Below are 25,526 nucleotides of genomic sequence, written 5' to 3' on the forward strand. Positions count from 1 at the left end.
GCGCCGGGCTCGCTTGAGGGGCGCCCCCATCCACGGCGGCCTCCGGAGCAAGGCTCGGGGAGCCGCGGGGCAGCCATGGCGGAGCCCGAGGCCGCGGCCGAGGAGGTGGACGCCCTCATCGACGACCTGGACTACCTCCCCGGCCACTTCCACCTGGAGATGCAGCTGAACTTCGAGCCGCGCTCGCCGGCCTCGCTCCACGCCCGGGACCTGAAGCTGCAGCGGGACGGCCTGCGGCAGGAGCTGGCGCTGACGGCTGCCACGCAGCGCCCCGCCGTGCGCCACCTCCTGGGCGCCTTCGCCTTCTACCTGGAGGAGCTGGATGAGGCCCGCGAAAGCTTCCTCGAGGTGGCCCGCGAGGACCCGGGCAACCTCAACGCCTGGGCCAATCTGGTGCACGTGTACGGGCGGCTGGGGCAGAAGGAAGAGGAGGAGGCGTGCGCCGAGCGGCTGGCCAGCCTCATGGGCCTGGCGGGGGACCGCGGGGCCGCCGGGGACCCCCCGCTCCGCGCCGCGCGCTGCCTGGCCGAGCAGGGCTACGCGCACGGCTTCGACGTGGGCTGCGCCAGCCCAGAGGAGCGGGCGCGGGTGCTGGAGGCCGGCATCGAGCTCTATGACAAGGCGCTGGGCCACGCGCAGCAGGTGGGTGACCCCTCCCCAGGCTGGGAGGGCTGGGGTCGCGGCCCCTAAAGTCTGCAGGGATGCCCCCCGGCCTCCAAATTCTCACCGAACCCTGGCCCTTTGGCTTCCGGAATACGGTTCCAGCGTGCCCCTCCCACCTTGGGTCCTAGACCAGGCTTGTGGCTTTTCTCTGTCGGACTAGCGCGTGGACCCACTTCCCAGCGGGTTAGCTTGCGTAAGTTTCTTTGCTGGCAGCACTGCAAACTCCACACACCAACTCATCCCTCTCACCTTGCTCTTCCCAGCAAGTACCTGTCCCTGCACCTGTCCACACCCACCTAAGTATAAGGCACAGCTCCACATCCCGCCAGAAACAGGCAGCATTCTTGCCTCCTCTCTCCCGCTCACGCACCATAGCCATCCACTCAGACCCCAGATCCTGTCCGCTCTGCCTCCTAATATCTCCAGGGTCTATCCGCTCCTCTCCTGCCTCCTCTCGCCAGCCCAGCCTCCATCATTCCCTGCCTGGGTTCCTGCTCTCTGGCCTGACCCTTCGGCCTCCTCCTCCACCCTTGCTGCCAGTGTCATGTTGCTCAATCCTGCTGGCCATATCCGTCAGCTGCTTACAACCCCCAGTGACTCCCCACTGCCTGGCACGTAAGTCCCAGGCTCTCCGGTAGGCACTAGAGACCCTCCGTGACCTCGCTCTCTGCCTTCCCTCTGCCGTGTTCCCCCTTCCAACCAGGCTTTTGCCACCGTCTACATCCCCTTGTTCCCCGTGGGCCAGGTCTCCTTACAGCCCACCTTGCCACTCTTTCGGCCTCTTTCAGAGGTGCCCTTTGCTCTACCCTTGCCTGGAAGGTTGTCCTCTCTCTCAGGCATCCACTCCGCTGACTTTTCCAGGCTGGGTCAGGCATCTCCCCTGGGCTCCCACAGCACTGCTCACACTGTCCATGTACAAGTCTGTCTCCCCACCTCAATCTTGAGATCTTCAAGAGTGGGGACAACATCTGTCTGGTTTACCACTGTAAAGCCGACACCTGGCCAGTGGCTGGACACAGTGGCACTCGGTAAATGCATCTTGAGTGAATGCATGTGTAGCACAGGGCCCGGAGCTACATAGACAAACGCTAGGCATATCAGTTACCCATTGTTGTATGACAAATAGCTCCTGAGACTTAGCAGCTTGAAACAATAAGCACTGATCGTCTCAGAGTTTGCCTGCTGAAGAACCCGGGCATGGTTTAGCTGGCTGCCTCTAGGCTGTGGTCTCATCTGAAGGCTTGCTCAGCTGGGGGCGGTGGGGTGGGGGTCTGCTTCCAAGCTCACACTCATGGCTATTGGGAGAATCAGTTCCTCACTTGCTGTTGGCCAGAGGCCTCCCTCAGGTCCTTGCCACGAGGACATCCCATCACTTTTGCTATATTCCCTTCATTAGAAGCAAGTCACTAGGTCTAGCCTCCAGGCAGAGAGCGGGGGTTACACAAGAGCACAGATACCAGGCAGTGGGGATCACTGGGGGCCATCCCAAAGGCTGCCTGCATTGGATGACAGACAAATGACGTAGAGGCATTGTCCTCTTGTTACGGAAGAGGAGATCACAGTTCAGAGAGGTACCATGGCTTTTCCTTGAAGGCGCTGCATAGGCAGGGTTGAGCTGATAATGATGACTGTTTGATAGTTAAACGACAACAAGCCTTCGCACGTGGGTAGGATCGCTCCATTCACAAAGGCTCTGCACACCCCCTTGGAGCCTTTTCCACCAAAGCTTATGGCTCCCGCGTAAGAGGAAATGTGGAGTCAAGACCTCAGGGAGTGCTGGGTGGGAGGCACGGACTTGACTTAAGGGGGGCAGGGCAGGGTGGAGGTTAAGACGGTAGACTCTGGGTCAGACAGTCCAGGTCCGAATCCCAATTCCCCATGCTCTCACCTCCAACCGGTCCGTAGCATGACTGAGCTTCCCTTTCTATGAAATGGGGATAATAATAGTGCTTGTATCCTAGGATTCCTCATCCGTAAAATGAGGAACAGAGCCTGCACAGAAACAGCAGGATCACAGACGACCTCTGCCTCTCCTGACCTGGGAAAGCCTCCTCCCCGCTAAACTGTGTGCAGCTGTGGCTGTCCCCTGGGGCCAAAAGGAACCCAGGTCTCCTGTTTTAGAGCCTGAGCACAAGGCCCTGAATGCCAGCCGCCCTCAGTGGAAGGCGTGGCCAGCTTGGTGTATGTTGAGTATGGTCACAGTCTCAGAGCAGGGCCTGAAAAGCCCTGGACTGGGAGCCAGGAGTCCTGGGTTCTCATCTCAGCTGCAACCACCCACGGTGGGGCCTTCTCCTATCTGGGTGGTGGTTTCCCCATCTGTGAAAGTGAGGGAGGGGGGACTGGATGGTCTCTGAGGTCCCTTCCTGCTCTCAGGAGAAGGCTTCCTGGAGGAGGTGAGCAGGGAGGCAAAGTTTGGGGCATAGGGAAGGAATGGGGGCCGACTCCTCCCTCCCTGCTGCTGGTCTGCCCAGCCACAGTGGGGGCCGCACCGTCCCCTTCAGTGACCGCTCAGAGGAGAGAGTGTCAAGCAGGGCACTGCCCTGTGCTCCAGGGAGGGAGCTGACTGTCTCAGGTGGGAGGTGGCCTGTGCTGTGTCCTTGGGCCTGGCCCAGCGGCTGCTCCCCAGGTCTGCACAGAGGTCAAAACCTCCCCCCAACCCCAGGAGAAAGTGGGTATTTGAAGCTCCCCCGTTTCATCATCTGAGGATTAGGAGAGATCGTGCTTATAAAGTACCTGGCACAGGGTAGATGCTCAAGAAATAGTCGCAATCAGGATGACAGTGATGATTTTGTATAGTGAGAGCAGGAGGCTGGGTTCAAGCACCCAGGTCGCTTATTATTTTGCTGTGTGACTTTGTACAAGTCACTTGTCATCTCTGGCCTCAGTGTCTGCTTTATAAACATTAAACAATAGTGATTTCTGCCTCAGTTTACTATGATTATCCAATCAAATCATGGGGTAAAAGTGCCCATAAACTGGTAAATTCTGGGCATGTCTGAGACACACATGCTCAGCATCTTAACGTTTATTGAGCACCTACTGTGTGCCAGGCCCTATCATTAAGAACTCCTGCCTTTTAGAAGCTCATGGACAAAGGGAAGAGCAAACATTAGTTCCTTCAGTAACCAGCCTTCCCTGAGCCCCATCTCTGGTAGTGGGGGCCAAAGGGGCGTGTCAGAGGTGTGCCTATGACTGGCTGAGGTCACAGGCGTTCATTACATGGCCTGTGCCAGGTGACAATCATCTCTGAGTGCTGTACACCAGAGACCATAGTTTCTGAACCAAAAACAGGACCCCCCCCCCCCCCAGAGGCTGACAAGGGAAGTGCACTTCGAGGACATCAGGACCCGTGTTGGAGTCAGCAGGGACCTGGCAAGTCCAGGTCCTGGGGATAGAGTGACAGTAACTGAACTTCAGAGAGGACGCACTTCCTTTCAGCACAAGTGACTGAGGGAGGCTTCTGGAAGAGGCAGTAGTGTACTGGCAGGAATGAGAGGAGGGCAATCCTGGCAGGGGCGTGGTGTGTGCAAAGGTCCTGCGGTGGGGGCTTTAGTGACAACTGAACTGGATGAGACCTGGAAAGAGGGCAGCCAGAAGCTTCATGGGGAAGAAGAGCACGTGGTGGCCCTGAAGAACTGCTGATGTGGCCTCTGAGGTCTGGTTCCTGCCCTCCTCTGAGCCGCATTTCCTCTTACTTCCCTTGAACCTTACTTCCCAGGGACTCTAAACTTCTCCTACTTCTCCAGACATGCTGTGCTGTTTCACAGCTGCCTGTGCAGGAGCTTTTCCCTCTGCCTAGAAAGCAAACTCCATCCATCAAAACCCAGCTCAAATGTCACCTCCCCCTTGAAAACCTTCCTTCACACAATGCCCACCTTCACACAGTAATATTCATGAACGCTCTTCTCCAGGTGCCTTGCGGACTTCATCTTAGTCCTCACAAGAACCCCCGATCCCATTTTACAGATGTGGGAACTGAGGCAGAGCGAGGCTAAGTAACCTGCCCAAGACCACAGAGCTAGTAAGTGGCAGTTGAGTTTACACCACTCTGACTCCAAAGCCTGTGCTCTTTCTGGAGAGGTGGGAGAATTGGGGTGCAATAAGTGTGAAGCAGATGGCCGGCAGGATGGAGAGGGGAGCCCCCCACACCGGCCACCTCCTGGAAATCTAGGGTGGAAGTGTGGAGAAGTAGAGAGAGGGTTGCCGTGTATAGGGAGTGGTGGGGGGATAGGAAGGACGAGGCCAGAGGTGAAGTCAACATGGGGTCAGGGAAGGAGGAGTGGGGAGAGTGGGGCAGCCACTGAGGGACCTCCAGTTGAGAGGGTTGCCACCCACAGGAGCGCAGCTGGGGGTGGGCGGCCAGGAGTCCGACCCAGCCGGTGCTGCAGCTCCAGGAGATTTTCCATCCTGAGGGGGCTGGGACTGTCCCAGGCAAGGAGGAGCCCCCAGAGCTCAAAGAATAAAGAGCAACCGAAGAACCAATGACGGCTGCTCATCTGCTAACTAAAATTACAAGAGAAAACATTACAAAAGTTAGTAATTCAGCCCATAATCCAAAAATAAGCCACATGTCTGTGGACGAGTGGACGAGTGTCTGTGCCTTCCCTCTCAGCCCTTAGTTCCCTCCCTTTCCTCGTCCTCAAGTTACAAAAATATGATGAGGCAGATTGCTTTGTCCGTCATTCCTCCGCACCCCCGTCACCTCTCCACACACACTCACAGACGGATTCTTGGTGGAGTCTCCAGGCTGAGTGGGTATTAGGAGCAAACACTTTGCAGTTAGACACACTCGGTTAAAATTCTGCCTCCATCACAGGTGGCTACGGACAAGTCACTTCACATCTCTGAGCCTCAGTTTCCTCATCTGCAAGGTGGGATTCTAACATTACCTTACAGGGTTGCTGTGAGGATTAAGTGAGAGACCGTGAAGGGCTCCAGGCAGAGTGTCGATCATGTTGGGGCCCAGCCCCTCACCTTGCCCACCCTCTGGCCGCCACAGCCCTCAGCTTTGCTCTATAACAGTGGTTTCTGTCTTGCCCCCTAGAGGGTGAGCCCTCTGTCTTGGGCGACCCTCTATCTCTACCTACCACCCCGTGTCTGGAACGGGGTTGGACACCCAAGAGGGGTTTGTGACTGTTGCTAAATTTAATTTGTTTTTTTAGTCTTAAAATTCCCATTATTTTTCTAAAATAAAGTAACTCGAACTTATATTTCTCTAAAAAAGTAATATCTCTGTCCCAAGCTAACTCAATCATTTGAGTTTCTTCCCCTTTTCCTGGAATATTGTGTGGCTTCACACACACACACACACACACACACACGTACCTGCACACACACGCACAGGTGCACACACATGCAGATCCTTCACCCCTGCTGCTGGCCCAGAGCAGGCTCAGGGTGGTAACAGGAAACACCACCACAGTGGGCGCCATTGATCCAGTCTGTACACCAGGCACAGAGCTCAGAATGTTACGTTCATTAGCATATCCGATTTTTATTCAAACCTCACAGACACACTGCCACTGGTATTGTGATTCCCTGTTGCACAGAGGACAGAACAGGCTCCGGGAGGGGACTCGTCCCAGGTGACCGGGTGCACACAGGCCATCCAGGTTTCACCGGGCCTGCTGGGGCGGGCGGGGATGGACCCAGTGCTGGTAGGCCCAGCAGCCGGCCTCACAAACAAACAAAGGTGCAGGCATCCACACAGTCGCCAGGCAGGAAGGACCGACACACACACACAGCTGTGCCACCATTGGGGAGGCCAGCCCCAGGACCTGGGAATTCCTCAAGGAGCTGCCCTCCCAACAGCTCTCCGCCTCCCACATGCCCCCCTCTCTCCCCCAGCCTCCCTTTCTCCCTCACCTCTTCGTCCCACAGCTCCAAACCCTGACAACTCGGGCGCACGGTGCAGGCAGATGCGCTGCTGGGACTGAGGTCAGAGTGTTGGTGTGGGAATCTGCAGGCTGCAGGGACGCCCTGGGTGACCTGGGCTGGCTGTGTAACCTCTCTGAGGGTCCATGTCTCCCTCTGTGAAATGCGGACAGTGGTACCAGCCTGGCAGGGGTGTGGGAGGAGGAACTGGGGTCACGGAGGGAAGGCCCAGCCCCAGCGAGCTTTGATGGACGCGTCCTTCTCATCCTCATCCCTTGATGGGGCTGCCAGGACTCCTTCTAAGTGAGCCCCCGCCCTCTTTCTGCTTCCTCCCACTTCCTCCTGCCCCTTCCTGAGCTTGCCCTCAGCCCAGCCCAGCCCAGAGCCAACTTTAGGAAAAGAACAATGACATCGGGGAAGACCCCACTCGGAGCCAGGGGTCAGGATTTGGGTTCCTGCCTCAGCCCTGCCCCGACTGGCTGTGGGACAGTGGGCAAGTCCTCTGTGGACGGTGGACATTTCCTCCTCTGTCACTGGACTAAGGTGGTGGCCAGGGTGATTTCAGGGACAGGAAGGACTTTGATAATAGAGAAGTGGGGGAAGGAATGAACCTCCTGGCAGAAGAAAACACAAACACACAGAGGGAGGTAGGAAACCACAGCTTGGGGAATGTCAGGCACGGCGTTTTGAGGACTTTAGAGTTGATCTCCAACTTTTGAGATCATGGGCAGGGTGGTGCTTGCAAACACACACACACAGCTCCACGAATCTGAGTGGTTTGGTTTGGATGACGCTGGACGATGAGCTAGGGACTGTGCACTTGTGTTTTTTTTCACAGATTATCTCACTTGCTCCTAGAAATGCTGGGGAATCAGAACTGTTATTAACCCCATTCTACAGATGAGCAAACTGAGGCTCAGAGAGCCGTAACAACTTGCTCAAGGGCACACAGCCATGAGTGGCTGGCTGGAACTGAACTCAGTTCTCTCCGACATAAAGCCCAGGCTGAGGGACAGCTTTCCTGACACTCTAGCCCCAGCTTTCTGATGGCCTCGGTGCTGCTCACATTTGCATAACAGCACCTTCTGAATTTGCTGCTGGCTTCTTTCCCTCCACACCTGGCAATTTTGGGAACTGGGTCTCCCCTCCTTATTGATACAGGACCCCAGAGCCAAAGTTGCCTGTAGCATCATCTGACCCAACTGCCTTCTTCACAGGAGGAAAGATAGAGTGTGTTAAGGGTGCACACAGCCCGGACCCATGGGAGGGGCTGAGAAAATGCAGGACTTCTTCAGACCTACCCGGTGCCAGAGCTGGATTTGTACCCAGGACTGGACAGGGTCCCTTTTCTCTAGGGACCATGGAATAGAGAAGTGGCTCTACTCAGTCCTGCGAGTCTGTGGAACCAGTGCAAAGCAAAGCTGGCTCACAGAGTCTGCGTCTGCGTGACAGATCTAGGACCAGAAAGGGGGTGACAATGGGGAGCTGCAGTCGATCTGCTCCACTCTTAAAATCCACAAAGACCATGCGGGGAACCCAGCGAGGGCTGAATAGGTGACTCACCTCCATGGCACAGCGCCCAGTCACACTGATCACTCCCACCCATGTGCCTGTGACACAGGCAAACCCAGTCGATCATCCCTGCTTATAGATGCAGAAACTGAGGCCCAGGCTGGGCCAGCGGACTTTCAAGGAACCCTGGGGGAGGTAGAGGCAGGGGTGGGACTCCAATCTCAACCCTCTGTTTACTCCCCGCCCCCACCGAGGCAGGAGTTGCATGAGGAGAAACCCCTGCCCAGCCTTTCTGGGAAAGACCCCCAGGGGTGCCAGGCCAGCCAGGTGGGCTGGGGCCGGAGCTCCGCGTGCAGAGCCCGAGGCTGCTCTGTCATCACAGAGGACATTCCAGTTGAGCAGGAAGAGCATGGTCCCGAGACCTGCCACCTGGTGACTTTTATTTCTGCAGCGTCAGCCTTCACAGACAGGGTCAGCCTGATGAGGTGGAAAGAACAGGGGCACTGGAGGGAGGCAGATCTGAACTTGAATCCTGGCACCTCCCCCTGGGCTGTGGGGCTGGCCGGGCAGCTTTTCTCTTAGCCTCTGTTTCCTCACCTGTAAAAGGAGGAGGCTGCATGACACCTTCTCGGGCTGCTGTGTGGGTGGATTCAGTGCCACGATGCACGAAAGTGCCCAGTGGACAGTTGATGGTTGAGAAACGTTCATTCTCTTTCCTCCTTCTCATCCCCCCTCCCCTGAAAGAGAATCAGTCAGCTCTCAGGAACTGACTCTGAAACACAGAATACAACATCCACAGGGGCAGAGTTCAAACTGCAAGGCAAACATTTTCCTTAAGAACCAATAAGGTCTCTGTATAGCCTATGCAGACACATATAGATTCATAAACCATTAGCACATTGAGATCTTGTATTGAAATCCTCTAAAATAGCTAAGCCCTGCAACATTTCCTTCTGTGGGGACCACCTTTTGAAGTAAATGGAGTAGCCAGCTGAGACCCATCCTTCTATCTGCCAAGTTAACACAAACCTGCTCTGTAACGTCTAATCCTCATCCTGATATTCTCTGCAGGTACTGCCAGGTCACCCACCTTTGCCAGTTACCCACCCAGCTGTAGCAGCTTGGATCATCAGGCTTCCAGAGGGTCACAACTGCTGATCCTTTTGTTCATTTAAAAAGAGATGCACTGGTGCACTGGCCTGCCATTTTCACCTGGCTCTCTGCAGTGCTAGACTCTAGTGCAGTGGTTCTATCAGATTCCCAGGTGCTGCTGATGCTGCTGGTCGGGGGACCCCACTTCGAGGACCACTCGTCTGCTGCTGGGTTCCCAGCTCTGCTACCTTCTAGCTATGCCACTCTGGGCCACAGGTGCCTCTTCTGTAAAACTGGGATAATCGTAGTCCCTACCTCCTAGGTAACCCCGGAGTTAACACATGTAAATTATGTGCCTGGTGCATAGTAAGTGCTCAATAAAAGGCACTATTATTAGTATAGCTAAAAAAGCAGCATTTCCACGTTTCAGTCCAGGATTTCACACGGCTTTGTGTCTGTGAGGATGTCTTCTCACCTCAGTGTTCCCATCTGTACTAGGGGGGTGATGATAACCCACTCTACATTCCACAAAGGGCTTTCTGAGGGTCATGTGGCATCTGTGTGAGTGCACTTTGTAAATGGTAAGCACTGTACAAACACTTGCAGCGAGGTGTTGTGGGAGTAAGGTGCACTTGAAGTCAGAGACCTGGCCTGAAATAGGTGAAGTAGGCACGTCTCTGCCTCTTTGAGCCTCGGTTTCCCCATCTCTATAATGAGGGAAATACCGGTGAGGGCCTCGGAGGAGCTGGGAGATGTCCTGACAACCCCTTGCCTGAAGTCAGTGCCTCACTCTCACCCTCACCTAGTACCAGAATCTAACCAGCTACTTAAGGGCAGTGCTGGTGCCTGGGCCTTGCCAGCTTGAAGCCTCGGCGGGCTCACGCTCTGGCCAGTGCCCCCTCACAGACCCCAGAAGCCCCGGCTCACGGGGTCCTGATGAGGATGAACAAGAGAAAAGGTGGGGTGTCCTGCCAAAGCCCACACGGGGAGGCCCTCAGTCAATATTCCTCTCCTGGCAGAGGTGCTGTCAGCCCCTCCCAGGCTGCCTCCAAATATATTGCCTCTGGGAGCCGTTAACTCTGGAAGTGAATTCCTTGCAGCCATAAGAGGTTTCACAGCAACTTCATTCTCCAGGAGAGAGGAGGGGAGGGGGCAGTCAGAGGCCTGTTTAATTTAATTTAGCATAGGTGGCTTGCCAGGTTGCCCCTGGTAACAGCTTCAGCTGCTGCTTCAGTTACAACTAGAAGGATTTTTAAAGAGACAGCCCATTTTAAGACCAGAATTGCACAGCAAAATGAATGGACTCTCTCTACTAGCTCCATCACAGGGATGGAGGATTGGAACCCAAGCACAGTGAGGCTTCAAACGAGGTCTGTTTATACCGTTAACTCCATTCCTGATTCGCAACCCCATAAGCCCTCCTGCAAATGTTACTTTTTTTTTTTTTTTTTTTTTTTGCGGTATGTGGGCCTCTCACTGTCGTGGCCTCTCCCGCCACGGAGCACAGGCTCCGGACGCGCAGGCTCAGCGGCCATGACTCACGGGCCCAGCCGCTCCACAGCACGTGGGATCCTCCCAGACCGGGGCACGAACCCGTGTCCCCTGCATCGGCAGGCAGACTCTCAACCACTGTGCCACCAGGGAAGCCCTGCAAATGTTACTCTTAAGTGGGATCTGAGGAGGGGCTACATTTGGGATTTGTCATAGAGATGTCACTCAGCTAGCTACTTCTCTGAAAATCAGTTTTAGTCTTCAAGTAGAAGGGGAGTTAACCTTTAGGAGTTGCCCCTGCAATTCAGGCACTCTGCCACCAGGTGGTAGTATTGCTTACTTAGTGCAAACCATAACCAGGCTTGACTTACTCAAGACTATCACAATGGTGGTGAAACCACTGGGTTTTAAGTCCTGATACTGACCAGTGTGTGACCCTGAGCAAGCTGCTTCACCTCTGTGGTCTCACTGTTCTCAGAGACATAATAAGGGGATTGATTGGATCAAGATAACTGAGTGCTGTGGACAGGCTTCGGGCTAGGACTAGGAAGGCATGAGTTTATGTCCCAACTCTGTCATGTACTAACCGTGTGATGTGGACACATAACTTAATTTCTTGCATCTTGAATATCAAACAAGAAAGTGGCTATGAACCAGGGAGAGCCCTGAGGACAACACACTGCTCTTCAACACTGGGGACCTGTGGACCCCACGGGGCATGTGAGGCCCTAGGAGCAGAGTGGTGGGGTGGAGAGGTGGAGAGTGGGGTGAGGCAGGATAGCCCCGGACTTCAGAGCCTGAGACTTCGATGCCCCACCTAGAACCGAAATAAGGCAAAGCAGCCTCCTAGACACGCCTAATTCTGCACGTTTCTAACCCAAACCAGGAGAAAGGGGGCGAACGTTTATGGGGATTTATGGGCACGGTCCCCAGGCTGGTCACTGCCTCACAATGCCCCTTTGCAGGTAAGGACACAGCCTCTGAGGGGTCACCCGCCCTCTTGTGGCCAGACCTGTTGGCCACCCGAGCCTCTGCTCTCTGCACTGTAGCCCTCCCTTAGTCTAGGATACCTGCTGTCACTTGTGGTCACATCTCCTTGTCAGGAGCCTGAAAGGGGGAGCAAGTTCTGTGTCTCCCCACCATGACTCAGTCTGGCCAACCTCAAAGCAGGCATGGGGCCAGAGGTCACGAGATCACAGCCACAGGCAACCAGGGAGACTGAGGCACACGTGCCTTTGGTCCTTCACACAGACAGGTGCTGACATTATATCAAGGTCCTTGGCCAGCTTGGCCCACAGTAGGTGCCCCACGAATCTGCATCCCCTTCCCATGTCCCAGGTCCCGTGCAGGTGCAGCAGGTAAGGTCATCTGGCAGCCCCTCCAGCTTTTTGCTTTGGCCAGTGTTCTCCATTGCGCTCTCAAGGATGCCCTTTAATCCTTGGGTCCCGCCCCTCTCCCCTCCAGACAGCCCTGTTCCCAGCCGAGCCCGCATACACGTATTCCAACCTAAGTAACAGGATAACTCCCCACCTCTAACCCCTTCTATGCCTCCCCACTGCCTTGCAGATGACTTCCAGGTCCTGAGCCTGACACTCAGGGGACCCTCCTGATGTTCCCCTGCTGGCTCATCCCCTCGCCCCTTACAACTGGGGTTCTAGCCGCTCTGGGCTGCATGCAGCCCCCGACACACCTGCTCGCTCATCTCTGAGGTTTTGCACATGATGTGCCCTCCATCTGACGCCCTCTCTCACTGTATCCACCTGGTTGGTTCCTACTTGTCCCTGAGAACCCTGCTCCAGCACGTCCTCCTCTAGAAGTCTTGGGGGTACCCCTGGATCATGTAGGAAACCTCCTCCCATAGCCCCTGGTGTTCCTTCTGCTCTAATTTTGTCTTTGGTCTGGCTTTCCTGCCAGACCTGGCTTGGGTCAGCGTTCAAGACACTCCCCTATGGGCAATCACACTGCTCACTGAGAGCTACTCACAGGTCCCCCTTCCTCTCTTCCTCCGAACCATCCAAGGCCACCTCAGAGCAGTCGCAGCCTAACTTGGCAACGTTAGCTCCCGCCACACCCCAGTCATACTCACCGTGCCCCATGCTCCCCAGCTGCCCACTCGTGTCCGTGCTGAACCCCCCGTCTGGAATGCCCTTGTCCCCCACCTCACCCTCTCAAATACCACTGCTATTCAAGGCCCACCTTACAGCCCATCCTCTATGAGACCTTCTCAGAGTCTTCTGGCTGGAAGTGGCCTCTTCATCCTGCTGCGTTTGTCTGCAATCCCCTCTCAGCCTTGATCAAACCCTGCTTCATATTATAGCTATTGGTAAGCAGTGTAATGAGGGGAGCAAGGGCTTTGCAGACTAACAAATGGGGTTCAAATCCCAGCTCTGACATTTGCATGCTGTGTGACCTTGGGCAAGTCATTTTGCCTCTCTGAACTTCAGTATGTGCCTCTGTAAAATGGGATGACACCTACCTCATAGGTTGTTGTGAGATTGAGATGATGAGTGTCAGGATCCTGGCATGTGGCAGGCACTCCTTCAAACCCCATTATTTATGGTCTCCCCAACCGAGTTGTGAGCCCATGTGGGCCAGGGTGCAGGTCCCATTCAGTGCCACAGCACCCAACACATCATAGTTGGGCCTCACACCACAGATGCCTCACACCACAGAAATGCTGGCTGGACTTAATGCTTCATCCTAGCTGCTGAGGGTGGGGTGGAGGGATAATAGGGGCCCTGAGCTGAGAAGGCCTCTGCGGATGGCGGCTGGTGAGTGCAGAATGGAGCCTGGAGATCAACCACAGGAGATGAACGTGGAGGGAGGGGTTGGAGCCTGAGGCAGAGCTGCTGATATGCACTGGGGGTTTTATTGGTTTTCATTAAAATTCCTTCCCAAGGCAGGAGCAGCTACTCCCATAAATATTTTATCTGGTGCCCAAGTCAGTCTAAATGCACAGCAAAGTTGGCAAGAAAAACAATGGGAAACAGTTCAGGGTGGGGTCCTGGGCTTCAGCTGAACTCACTCACATGCCCAAAGGGGCTTTCTCAGGAAGGTGGAAGCTGAGGGATGGCGCCAAAGGGGAGAAGCGGGGGGGGGGGGGGAGAGAAGGTGACTGGTGGAGTGTGGGCCCTGCGGTAGTGGGGAGGGAAGGAAATGGACGCCACGCCCGCTCTGTGATGGACACCTTGCTCGGGGCATTCACACAGGTCATCTTGTCAAATCCTCTGTGGTCACAGAAGTGAAGTGACTCGCCCAAGGTCACCCAGCCAGCCAGTGGCAGAGCCAGCGCTATGACCAAGAGTGTACTTGCTGCTTCTCAGGGTTCAGGGAAAGCATGGGAGTCTATGAACAATGCCCCAAATGCTTCAAGAGCAGCAGCACAAGCCATTCTCTGCTTCCCTAGATCCCGAACGAGGAAAAAAGGGGCTGGTACTTCACCATGGCAACGCTCTTCATCAGGTCAGGCTATGGGTTGAGGATGGGATGGTGGGGAGGGACGGGGAGAGGTGGGGCCTGGAAGCCAGGGGAGAAATGGCTGAGCCCATCTGCGTGGCAAGGGCTCCCCGAGTTCCTCTCCCTGCCCACTGGCCTGGGGAGGACTCGCGGCACCCTGGGGACGGCTGGAAGGGTGCTGACCAGCCGCGTCCCCTTCTCTGCCACAGGTTAGATGGCATCTTCCTGGAGCTGGGCAGCGAGGAGCAGAAGAGGTTGCCGGCCTTCAACTGCACGCTGGCCCTGCTCCAGCAAGTCCTTAAGTCGTCGGAACCCCACCACCAAGGCAGGACCCGTGGGGACGGGTGGGAGAGGAGCCTCTGCCCCGTCCTCCCTGCACCCGCCACCAGCCCTGCCAGTCTTGTCACTGTCCCCACCTCTAGCACTGTTTCGCTGTCCCTCACCCTCTGTCTCATCCACTCCCTTGTTCACCTCAGGGAGCTCGCACACCTCGCACAGGTGAACGGGCGCCTGCAGATCACTCCAGGTGCACGTGTCCAGGCCTGTCTGTGACCGAAAGTGTAAGAGACAAGAGTTCTCACCACTGCAGCCTCTTATCCCCATTTTGTGGTGGGAGGAGGGAAGGCTGTTCTGGAGGGGAGTCGAGTCATTTTTCCACAGGGACCAGAGCTCCAGAGCTGGGGAGAGCTGGAGTCAGAGAGCAGGGTGTCCCGCGTGACACAGTAAACACAACAAGCACTGAAACTGTTCATCCCTCCACTCACACGTCCCTCTCCCCACCCTTGTTTCTCTCGGTCCCTGGCTGGCCCACAGTGATTTCATGCCACTTCCCCTCCCTTTGTCTTCCTGGGGGCTGACACCTGGGGTGGCACTGGCCCCCTGCCTCCTCGTGGTTCCCCTCCCTCTCTCCACCCCGCTGTTGCCTGAGACCCCTCTCCCGGCCTCACCCCCAGCTCTGGCCTGGTGCTACCTCGGGATGCTGCTGGAGAGGAAGGACACCTTCTCCATCACCCCCATGGGCATCCATGACTGCGGGTTTTCAGGGACCGACCCCCTGGACTGCTTTGGTAAGGTATGTGCCCCCGGCCACAGAAGCTCTCCGAACCCGGATTGAGACTGACACCTCAGCCTCCTCTCCTGGAACCCGCTGCTTCTCTGGGTGTCATCCCCACCTCCCTGCCTTACTCAGGAAGTGCCCTTACTCCAGACCTTTCTCTCCATCCCAAACAAAGCCAAAGTGCTCCCTTGTCCTCTTGGCCTATGAGTCAGACCCTCTCCACTTCTCTAGGCCTGTCTTCTAAGCTAGTCATGATTTCCCAGATATACCCTCAGGCCTTTCCCCTTCACACCCCCGGGAGCAAAGTGGAAAGAAGACGAGGTTAGCTGGGGTCTGGATGCCAGCTCTGCCCATAGGCCCTGTGACCCTAAAACAAGTCACTTCCATCTCTGAACCTCCTTATCTGTTAATTATGTGATCTGTCCACCATCTAGGATATTGAGAGACTGAAAGGAGGTAGTGGATGAAACCGTTCACTGTAAACCGTAAAGTGCTGGTCAAGCCTTATTCTTGGCACCTCGTTTCTGTGGCAGTTTCCACACTTAGCTCAGTTTTTGAAGACTTTCCTGGAGGCCAGGGACCCTGTGATTTTTGTTCCCCTTGCAGTCAGCACGACGCTCTGGCCGGGGCACGTTCCTAGCATTTGCTGGTCAGTAATGAGCAATTTCTTGGTGAGAGATCTTAGTGAGAGCAGAGCATAAACACTGGTTCACGTGTGTTCCGAGAGTTTTGTCCAATTTAACGCACTGCCTTTGCCCCTCCTTGGGAACCTACTCTGTGCGGGGCACAGAGGTGGACAGATGGGGCCCCTGCCCTGCAGTTCACCATCTCAGGGGCAGCAACAAACACAAGGCAGGCAGCTGTCAGTAACAATATTGGGGTGGTGGCGGGGGAAGTGCTGTGCCCAGCTAGAAACACTGTGTGAGTCTGGGGGAGGTAGAGGCTGATTCTGGCCCCTCCCCCTACCTGCCCCAGGAAAGTGGGGGAGCACACAGCGACGTGTCTGAGGAAGAGGGGTTTGCCTGGGGTCTGGAGGGATTCACTGGACGTGTCCCGTGAACATGGCAGAGAGCATGTCAGCGAGTCGGGCTCTCAGGAGTTGAGTGCCAGTGAGCTGTGCCCAAAGTGTTGGGTCCCACGAGGTGGTGGATATGAGGAATAAGATCTTTGGGGTAATATGGCTCTACTGAGAGAAGGGGTTCCAGTTCTGGCAAACAGCCAGACGAATGGTTTGTTCTTACCTCCTCCCTTACCCAGGCCATTGAGATTGCCAAGGACCAACCCCCCATCCTGAATCACCTGGCCAAAATCTTCCACTTCCTCGGAAAGCAGGATATGGCCATGGGTACCTGCAACATGGCCCTGGACACCCTACGAGATCCGGAGCTCAACTGGCAGGCGTACTGCACAAGGGCCAAGGTGAGTCTGCCCGCAGCTCCACCCCATCCTGCCATCCAGAATCAGAGAACGACGGCCAAGACCCTGTGGCCAGAGCCCGGAGGTCAGGGAGCCTTCACGGTGGAAGGGAGCTTAGGTGTCATCTGTGTTCGCTAAGATTGTTGAGTGAGAGAATGAAGGAGCTTCCCACCCACTGCTCATCCCTTCTGTAATGACCTGGCCAACAACCTGCCAGCCTCCTCTTTGATTAGAACCTTCGGCAGTCATACTGACCTGGGTGGAATTCGGGCCTCCCCACTCATCACTGTGGGACTTGGGGCAAGCCACTTACCCCTCCAAACCTCCATTCCCCAATCTGGAAGATACGGACAATAACATCTATCTTAAAAGGTGGTCAGAAGACTAAGTGAAATAACATCTAAAGCAGGTGCCTGGAGCATGGGAGGTGCTTGTGAAAGGCAGAGGGTATATTGGAGGAGGTCTGATGTCGTAGATCAGAGCTCTGGCTCTCAACGCCGCTGGCCTCGGTTCAAATCCCACAGTCCCGCTTACACGCTACGGGACTGTAGACAGAATACTCTTGCCCAAAGTCTGAGCCCCAGTTTCTTCTTCTATAGACTGGAGGTGATTGTACCTGCCTCACAGAGTTGTTATGAGAATTAAATTAGACTCTTGTGTAAAACTCAGTACTGACCACATAGTAAGAGTTCATAAGTGGTTGAACAGTATTATTAGGTATATATATATATATTTTAAATTTATTTAGGGCTGTGTTGGGTCTTCGTTTCTGTGCGAGGGCTTTCTCTAGTTGTGGCAAGTGGGGGCCACTCCTCATTGCGGTGCGTGGGCCTCTCACTATTGCGGCCTCTCTCGTTGCGCAGCACAGGCTCCAGACGCACAGGCTCAGCAGTTCTGGCTCACGGGCCTAGTTGCTCCGTGGCATGTGGGATCTTCCCGGACCAGGGCTCGAACCCGTGTCCCCTGCATTAACAGGCAGATTCTCAACCACTGCGCCACCAGGGAAGCCCCTATTAGGTATATTTTTAACTGGCTCACTGTCGCTTGGGGCAGTCCACTATGGTCACTGAGCTCAGCAGATTACTCATTTAACTGAGAGCTGCCTGCCTCTGGCTTCCCCCTACTGGTCCCAGATCTGCCCTCTGGAGTCCCTACAGAACCCATCTGCTTGTGGGCAAAGAGGTGGAGCTCTGAGTTCGCTTTGCTCCAGGCTGGACAGCCTCCTCCACTACCTTTCATGGGACATGATGGCGAATCTGCTCCCTTGGTCTTGGTCTGCATGATATAATCATTTTGCCAGCAGGTACTAGACAGTCAGTTCCTTCATGGCAGTTGATGTGGTCATTATCAATAGTAGTGATATTACTCATGATTGATAGTAAATAATAACACCTTTCTATAACACTCTGCATTTCACCCAGCACTTTCATATTCATGGCCTGATTGAATTCTCGCAAGATCCTGTGAGAGGCCAAACGTGTGTCATTTTACTAATAAGGCAACAGAGAGGCAGTGACCTTCAAGGGGTCCTGCATTCCGTTAGGGGGAATCCAAACCTCACTCTCCTCACGCCATCACAGGTTGGCCTGTAGCATAGGCTCGCTGTCTCCCTGTAGCTCCAAAGATCACACTTACTACTCAGATGACCAGACTGGCACCAGGATGGAGGCAGGGCATAGTGAGGAGGAAGGAACAGAAGGGAAGGGAACTCATCTGTGTAAAAGCCTCAGGCCCTGCTGTGAGCCTAAGGCCCTACCTGGCCCATGACCTTGACCCACCCCGGCTCAGCTCCCTCCCCCCCAGCCACACTGGGGTCCTTGCAGCTCCTGAGGCATGATCTTGCCTCAGGGCCTCTGCCTAGAATGCTCTTCTCCCAAATATCCAGTTGGCTTCCTCCCTCACTTCCCAGAGGGCTTGAAGAAAAGGCGGAGCTGCTAGCAGCCGTCTTCTTGAAAATGTCAGCTTCTCACCAACACTTTGTGTCCTCCTGTCTTTGTTTGTTTTTCCTTTTTAGCACTTATCACTCCCTAGCACACTATTTGCTGATTTATCATGTTTACTGTCTCTCCCCCCAGCTGTAATACACACTCCACTGAGGGCAGGGAATTTTGTCATTTTGCTCTCTACTATATATCCTCAGCTCCTGGAACGTAGCAGGCTCTTGATGAATATTTGTTGAAAGAATGAATGAATGAACTGAGCACCTACCATGTGCTAGGTCCTGGCTAGAACATATTCTCTCCATTGTCATGGTAACTCTCCAAGGAAGATCTTAGTGTACTGATTTTTCAGATGTGGAAAATGAGCCTCACAGAGGTCATGCTAATAAAGAGGGGGAGGGGCTGGAATTCAGCCAAGTTCAATTGGCTCCAAAGGCAGAGCTTCCCACTCCCACCCCACCCCCACCTCATGAAGCTGTCTTAGAACCAGAGCCCACCAATGGCTATAAAGCATTAATACCTTCAACGACAATGACCCCCTTTTTCTTACTTCCTCCTTCTCCACCCCTTCCCTACCCCTCCTGAGCCTCTAGATTTTCTAAATGCTCCAGATAGATGTGGGGGAAAAGGGAAGAAGTGGTGATGAAAGCAAGGGTCTGGAATCATTTGTAATTTGATGCTTGTAAGCTGGGCCACCTGCCATTCTTCCCACACTACTTGCTTACACAGACTCTCACATCCCATCTCAAACAACCCCCTCCCCTAGTCACCTCTATCCCATCACCCTGTTTATTTTTTCATACCACTTGTCACCACTTGAAGTGGTACCATGTACTTTTTTACGATCATCTCCCCTACTAGAATGTTCTGCCAGGGCAGGGACCTCCTCTCTTATCAGCACTGTACCCCAGTACCTAGCACAGGGCCTGGCATATGGTGGGCACTCAATACATATTTGTTGAATGAATGAGTGAATGAATGAATGGCTCTTACTCCATCCAACGCCCTTCATTGTACAGAGAGGGGTCAGTGTAGTAAGGCCCAGAAAGTGGAGTGGCTAGCCCAAGCTGGCCCAGGAGTAGGACCTCGGACTCCCGAGTCCAGTCACAGGGGCTTTCCACGGCACCACAGGACCTCCCTGAGCTGCTGTTAAGAAAAAAACCTTTATTTAGGATAGAAAAGAGGGCAAGGGTCCTTGCTTGAGCATCTTCCCTGAGCTGACTCTCTGTGGGCAGATCCACGTCAGAGCCTACCTGCATGACCTGGAGCGAAGCAAGATGGGGCTCGGGGGCATGCCTGACAGGAACCACCTGGCCTGCGCCAAGGCCGACCTCGAGGAGGTGGTCAAGGTGTGCCCAGGCCTCAAGACCTACCTGAACATCGGCCAGGTAAGGTAGCCTCTTGGCTAGGGTAGCCAATAGCTGACTAAAAACCTATTAACTCTCTGCCAGGCCAGGCCTGGGCACTGAGGACACAGGGAGGAACGCGGGGCATCCCCAGGCCTGATAACAGTACCTGCCTCCTACTGCATTGGTGAGGATGATAGGAGATGATGCACCTACAGCGTTCAGAACAGGGCCCAGTGCTTTCTAAGCACTCAGAAAGTGTGGGCCATTATTCTGTATCCTTCTGTGCCTTCCGCGAGCACGGAATGACTACCAGAGGTTACAATATCTTATATATGAGAACACTGAGGCCCAGAGATTGCCCCGCTCACGGTTATATGGCCGAGAGCGCTGGGGCTGGAACTGGAATCAGAGTACTGTCTCCTTTGCCAGGAGAGGGGCACCAAAATTTGCGATGAATAATTGTCGAGGGAGGGAGGGTGGCAATGAATGCGTGGAAGTTTTAAAACAGCAAGTGTGGGAATGGAATGAACGGGCAGCGGCGACGGCAGGGGAGAAAGGCTCACCCCGAAGCCCCCACCCCAGGTCTACTACTACATGGGCGTGGACGCTGTGCAGGAGCAGCTGGCGGTGGACGAGGCGGCGCTGAACCAGGCGCTGGTGTTCCTGGCCAAGGCCGGCGAGTCGGAGCTGGGCGCCACGCTGCCCGAGCTGCAGCTGTTGCGCGGCAAGTGCCTGCGCATCAAAGGCGAGGAGGCCAACGCGGCGGCCTGCTTCAAGCGCGCCGTGGAGCTGGACGACGCGGGCTCCAGCCACACCGAGGGCTTCGGCTGCCTGCTCGAGGTGCTGCTGGCGCAGTGGAGCCAGGCGCAGCTCAGCGACGGCGAGCTGGGCAGCGAGGTGGACGCGTGGCTGCGCTGCGCCCAGGACAAGTACCCGGCGGCGCGCCTGCGCCAGGAGCTGCAGCGCGTGTGGCGCGGCCACACGGGCGAGGTGCTGGGGCTGGCCCGGGCCTTAGTGGCGCAGGGACGGCCGGCGCTGGTGCGGCTCCTCTTCGAGACCATGCAGCGGGAGGGCACGGGCCCACGGAGGGGCCGCCGCGCGTTCTCCTTCGAAGGTCCCTGAGGCCCCGCCCCGTTGAGGCCCCGCCTATAAGTGATTGGACCTGGTCGGGGCGCTGCACACCGGCTTTCACTGCCGTAAGCTGGCGGGTTCGGGGAGCCCGTCAGATTCTCTTTCGGGAATTGTAATGGAAACGTTAGGACCCTAGGACGGTTTGACGTGCCTACGGAGGCAAAAGGGCCTGATTCAGCTGGGGCAGACGCGAGGGGCCACTGGGAAACTGAATTGAAGGACCAAATTGTACAAATATGCAGAAAAAATAATAGGGAGCCTCCCAAGAGATACAGAAGATAATTGCCTCCATTTTGGTGGCTTTCTAGTACCCAAGAGCCTGTCTTTGGATTCCGTGAGCCACGCTCTATCCTTATAATAAGGCCCCCTTTACTTAGGTTGACTGGAGTAGGTCTCAGGTCCTGCCTCCAGGGAAGCCGTGGCTAGAGAAGAGGGCACAGCTGCTAAGGAGCAAGTAAGGGAAGGGCAGTAGTCTACACCTGGCTGCTCAGGGCTCTTTCCTGCCTCTCTAGCAGCCTTGCAGCAGCCCTCATCCTTGGCCAGCTTGGTCTGAAAGGCCCTCAAACTCCCTGAAATAAAGCCCATCAGTAGTACCTTTGCTTGGCTTCTCTGTTCTTGGGGGAAAGTAGGGGCACCACCCGAGGAAGTGCCAACTGCCCCCAATCTCAAACCTTCTACAAAAGAGTGAAGAAAATCTTGGAATTTTGGAATCATAGTCATAGACTCTTAGACGTGGAATTTTATTGTCAAAGTACTTAGGCTCTGATTGCCAGCAGAACGTCCAAGCTGGATTCTTGTGGTCCTACTTACTTACAAGAGCTAATTTAACCTAAAATTCCAAATCAGGTTCTTTCCAGACTGCAAGAATGCTGGTTGTACGTAAATGCAATGGCAAGACCCCCTTCATGGTTTGTGATTTATTTTGCACTTTTCCCCTTTTAAAAAAAAAGTTATACTCACTGCTTTGTTCATTTTCCTGTCCTGATGCTCAGACTGTACCCAGGATAGGCCAGCACCCCTGCATCGCTTCTCATGTCCCCAGTGACAGATGGAGAACAGACCGAAAAGTGCAATCCCTAGAGATCACGCACCCGGATGTCTCACTGTGCACATGGGAAGACTGAGAGCCCTGGAAGGGAAGTAGCTTGCTCAGAGTCACACTTCCTAGCCTCCCCACCCCTGTCCCTCCAACTTACTCTCAGCATTTTTCAGGTTTGGAAAAATACTAATAAACTGGTAACACTAAAGCATTAAGTGTTTATGTGTTAAGGGTCTACGTGTCACCTGTCACCTGGGGCACTCTGATATCCATTGGGATAATGCTGTCGTTCCAGGCACCTGTGAAATCCAGACAGTGAGGCCACCCTAAGGCCCTTGAATCCCACCTCAGGGCTCATCATGGCTCACCACTTCAGGTGGTGACTTTCTTTCCCTCCTTCCTTCCTCTCATCTCCATTGCAGGAGAGTCCAGGAGGTGACTGGACAGCAGGCAGCATACACAGCCCTGTCCACTTCTCCCCCATCCCTTCTCCACCCATGGCTGTGACCTGTGACCTTCCCTAGGACAGGAACCCATCTCTTTCTTCTCCTGCTTCCCCAGACAGACAAACTGAATTCAAGGTGGTTTACTGGCGAAGTTGGGAAGTTGGTGAGGTTTGTCCCTTCCCCAGTCTTCCCAGTTTGTTTCCTTCCTCGCTTTTCCTGTCCTCAAGGTCATGCGTTTCTCCCTCCATTCCTGCCAGACCTTTTCAATAAGCTTCTTTCCGATAATCTCATTCACAGAATCATATAAATGACTAACAAACACCCACTAGGGCTTCTGTCAGGGGTACTGACAGAAGCCAACAAGAGAAAGGAAACCCCATTTCTGGAACTGCCTCTTGTGTGCGATACACTTCATACATGTAAACTCATGCAGTTTTCTCACCAGCCTTGAAGAGTAGGCATCATGATCCTGGTTACAGATGAGGACATTGAGACACTGAACAAGGTCACACGCAAGCATGGGAAGAACCAGACCTGCCCCGTGTGTGCTGTCTCCTGGGACACAGCCCTCCCTGGGAGATGTGTCATGGGTAGTCTAGAGTTGGGCCTGTGATCCCCAACGCAACCTGTCACTACCCTGCTCCCTCCCCACAGTGTACTAGTCTCCCTGCTCGAAAACTGCCTTACCTCTGTGCCTTTGTACATCCCGTTCCTCCACTGGCTTTTTTCCTGTAATTTCTGTCCCAAGTGCTAGGCTCGAAGGTGCCTCCTCCAGGAAGTCTTGCCAAATCCTCCAGCTCTCATTCATCGCTCCGTTTTGTGCACACTCTCAAGGTATTGTGTCCCTCTGCACTGCTTATATCCCCTTGCCCTTGCACCGTAATGATGTCACCATGACTGTTGTCCCCATTCAACTCTGGCTCTTTACAGCAAGGACCACGTCTGATTCAGCCCCATGACCCAGCACTGAGCTTGGCACGTAAGACAGGCTCAGTTTTGGTTGTTGAACTGAGTAAACTCACAGTAGGGACGTGGCTATGTCAGTCCCAAACCGGTGACTCCATCACCAGGTCCACAAGGGCTGAGGTTGGGGCCAGGTCTGCCAGCTAGGGAACTTTGCAGGCTAGAGCTCAACCGGAGAGCATGGGCTTTCTTTCCACCTCCTCTCCAGCTTTAGACCAAATCCCCAAATCTGCGGCTAGGAAACTGAGGCCCAGGTAGGGAAACTGAGGCAAGAGAGCAGGGACTTGCCCAAGGTCAAGCAATGAATCAGTGACATAGAAACTCGAACCCCACCTCCAGCCCCTTGGTCCAGTGTTCTCTGCCCTTGGGGCTGCCTCCTTTGCCAAGTTCACTTCTGTTAAGTCCAGGAAGACCACAGGCCTACCAGTCATTCACTCAGCATTTATCGAGCAACGGCGAAGTGCCAAGCATAATGCCAAGCTCTGGGGCTACTGTGCAGAACAGAATAGACCCTGCCTGGGCCTTCAGGGAGCTCACAGTCTGGAGCATGCAGAGCAGGTCATGCAGGACCTCGTGGGCCACAGTGGGGACTTTGGAAGACCAATGGGAAGCTCTCGGAGGTTTAAGGTGGCAGAGCTGGCTGCTCCGCCCTCCACGCTGTTCACACTCATTCTGTGTTAGCGGCCTTTCCCCAGCCCAGTGCGGAGGAGAGGATGGCTGTCCCTGGGGCTCAGGACGTGTCCTTGGCCACGCCTCTTCAGCAAGCCCCTGCTGAGGCCAGGCCTGGCAGTCCGCCAGGATCGTGGCTCTGGCTGGTTTGATCTTTATTCAATTACAGCTTTGAGTCCTGTGGAACACCCCTGCCTACTGGGCAGCTGGGAGGACAACTCTCTGTCACACAGCTGAAGCAGCGGGAGCTCCTTAGGGGAGCACTGCAGAGTAAAAGCCTTAATGACCCCATAATCGGAGTAATGAAGATGAATCGCACCTTGTGCTGCCTGCCCATTCCTTCCTCTGTGTCTAGCAGCCCACATCAGGTGCTAGAAACTCCTGTTTAGCCAGCATGAACTAGGCATGTTACAGATCATGAAAACAGGTAAGATTTTTCAGTTATAGGTTTTTAGAATCTCAGTATTGAAAAGAACCTTAATCATCACCTCTTCCAGCCTCTCCATCTAAATCAGAATTCTCTCAATAATGAGTGTTCTGAAAGGAGTATCTAAGCCACTTGCATGCCTCTGGCAGACAGGCAGCTCACTACCTATTGATGGAATCAATCCATTTCTTAACAGTCTAAGTTTTCTGAGTTTGTCCTTTTATTGAGCCGAAACCTTCTTTTATGTAATTTCTATGTCTTGATTCAAGTTCACCTTTGCCACATAGAACACAGACCCTAATAAGCAAGGTGACCTTGATCAAGTCACTTTGCTCTGGCTCCCATTCTCACTTTATGTTGTGGCACCTCTTACAGCGTTTGAATTGTTCAGAAGGTGGCTGGCTACTCTGCCCGCAGCCTGGCTGAGCTCTGGCCTGGCCTCTAGCTGCCAGTGCCCACCCTGGAGCCTGCACAGAGCGGGTGCCAGCAGCTGAAAGCAGAACAGAACAGGTCTTCTCCCGTCTCTAATCAGGCCCCGAGGGAGCACCCTGTGTAGATGGTGGTGGCTGGATGCCAAATGAAGTGAAATATCTCCTTTTCTCAGGCTGTTAACGTTTTTTCTTGTTTAAGGAAGGGGAGGATAATGACATTTAGCACTTTACAACTCAGCAGTAAAATGAGCAGATGGAAACAGATCCCCAGCATCATGGGCATGCTTCCAGCAAGAAACCCTCCCCGGCTCTGGCTCTGGCGCCGCGGGGCTGAAGTTACTGGCAAGGTTTGCTGAGGGGGTGAGGGACACCACCTGCTCGCTCCTGCCCGGGCTCCTCCCCCAGGCAGCCTCTCCAGGCTGCACAGGTAGTAGTGGCCTCCACGTCCTGCTTCCCGCCTCTGCTCACCCTGTTCCACTTACCTGAAGGACCTTTCCTACCCCCGGGTCTGTTTGGACTCTGACCTCTCTAGTTTGCAGGTGAGGACGAGAAGCAGAGGGGGGTGTTCTT

The 25,526-nt window shown here is 54.6% G+C and overlaps 1 protein-coding gene across 3 annotated transcripts; it reads left to right on the plus strand.

Annotated features, from left to right (window-relative positions):
• The first annotated feature begins 75 nt into the window (after nucleotides 1-75).
• On the plus strand, nucleotides 76-22,231 carry TTC22 (tetratricopeptide repeat domain 22). 3 transcript variants are annotated; one of them, XM_073789328.1, is made up of 7 exons: nucleotides 76-642; nucleotides 14,039-14,094; nucleotides 14,298-14,413; nucleotides 15,042-15,160; nucleotides 16,403-16,564; nucleotides 19,674-19,889; nucleotides 20,433-22,231. In XM_073789328.1, exons 1-7 carry the CDS (start codon nucleotides 76-78, stop codon nucleotides 20,970-20,972), a joined length of 1,776 nt encoding a protein of 591 aa, XP_073645429.1. In that variant the 3' UTR covers nucleotides 20,973-22,231. The 3 variants fall into 3 exon arrangements, with proteins under 3 accessions (XP_073645429.1, XP_004315385.3, XP_073645440.1); XM_004315337.4 differs by having other exon boundaries at nucleotides 19,737-19,889; XM_073789339.1 differs by having other exon boundaries at nucleotides 20,359-20,629.
• The last annotated feature ends 3,295 nt before the right edge of the window (nucleotides 22,232-25,526 follow it).

The sequence above is a fragment of the Tursiops truncatus genome, chromosome 1, assembly GCF_011762595.2.
Source record: "Tursiops truncatus isolate mTurTru1 chromosome 1, mTurTru1.mat.Y, whole genome shotgun sequence".
In the NCBI taxonomy this organism is placed as follows: Eukaryota; Metazoa; Chordata; class Mammalia; order Artiodactyla; family Delphinidae; genus Tursiops; species Tursiops truncatus.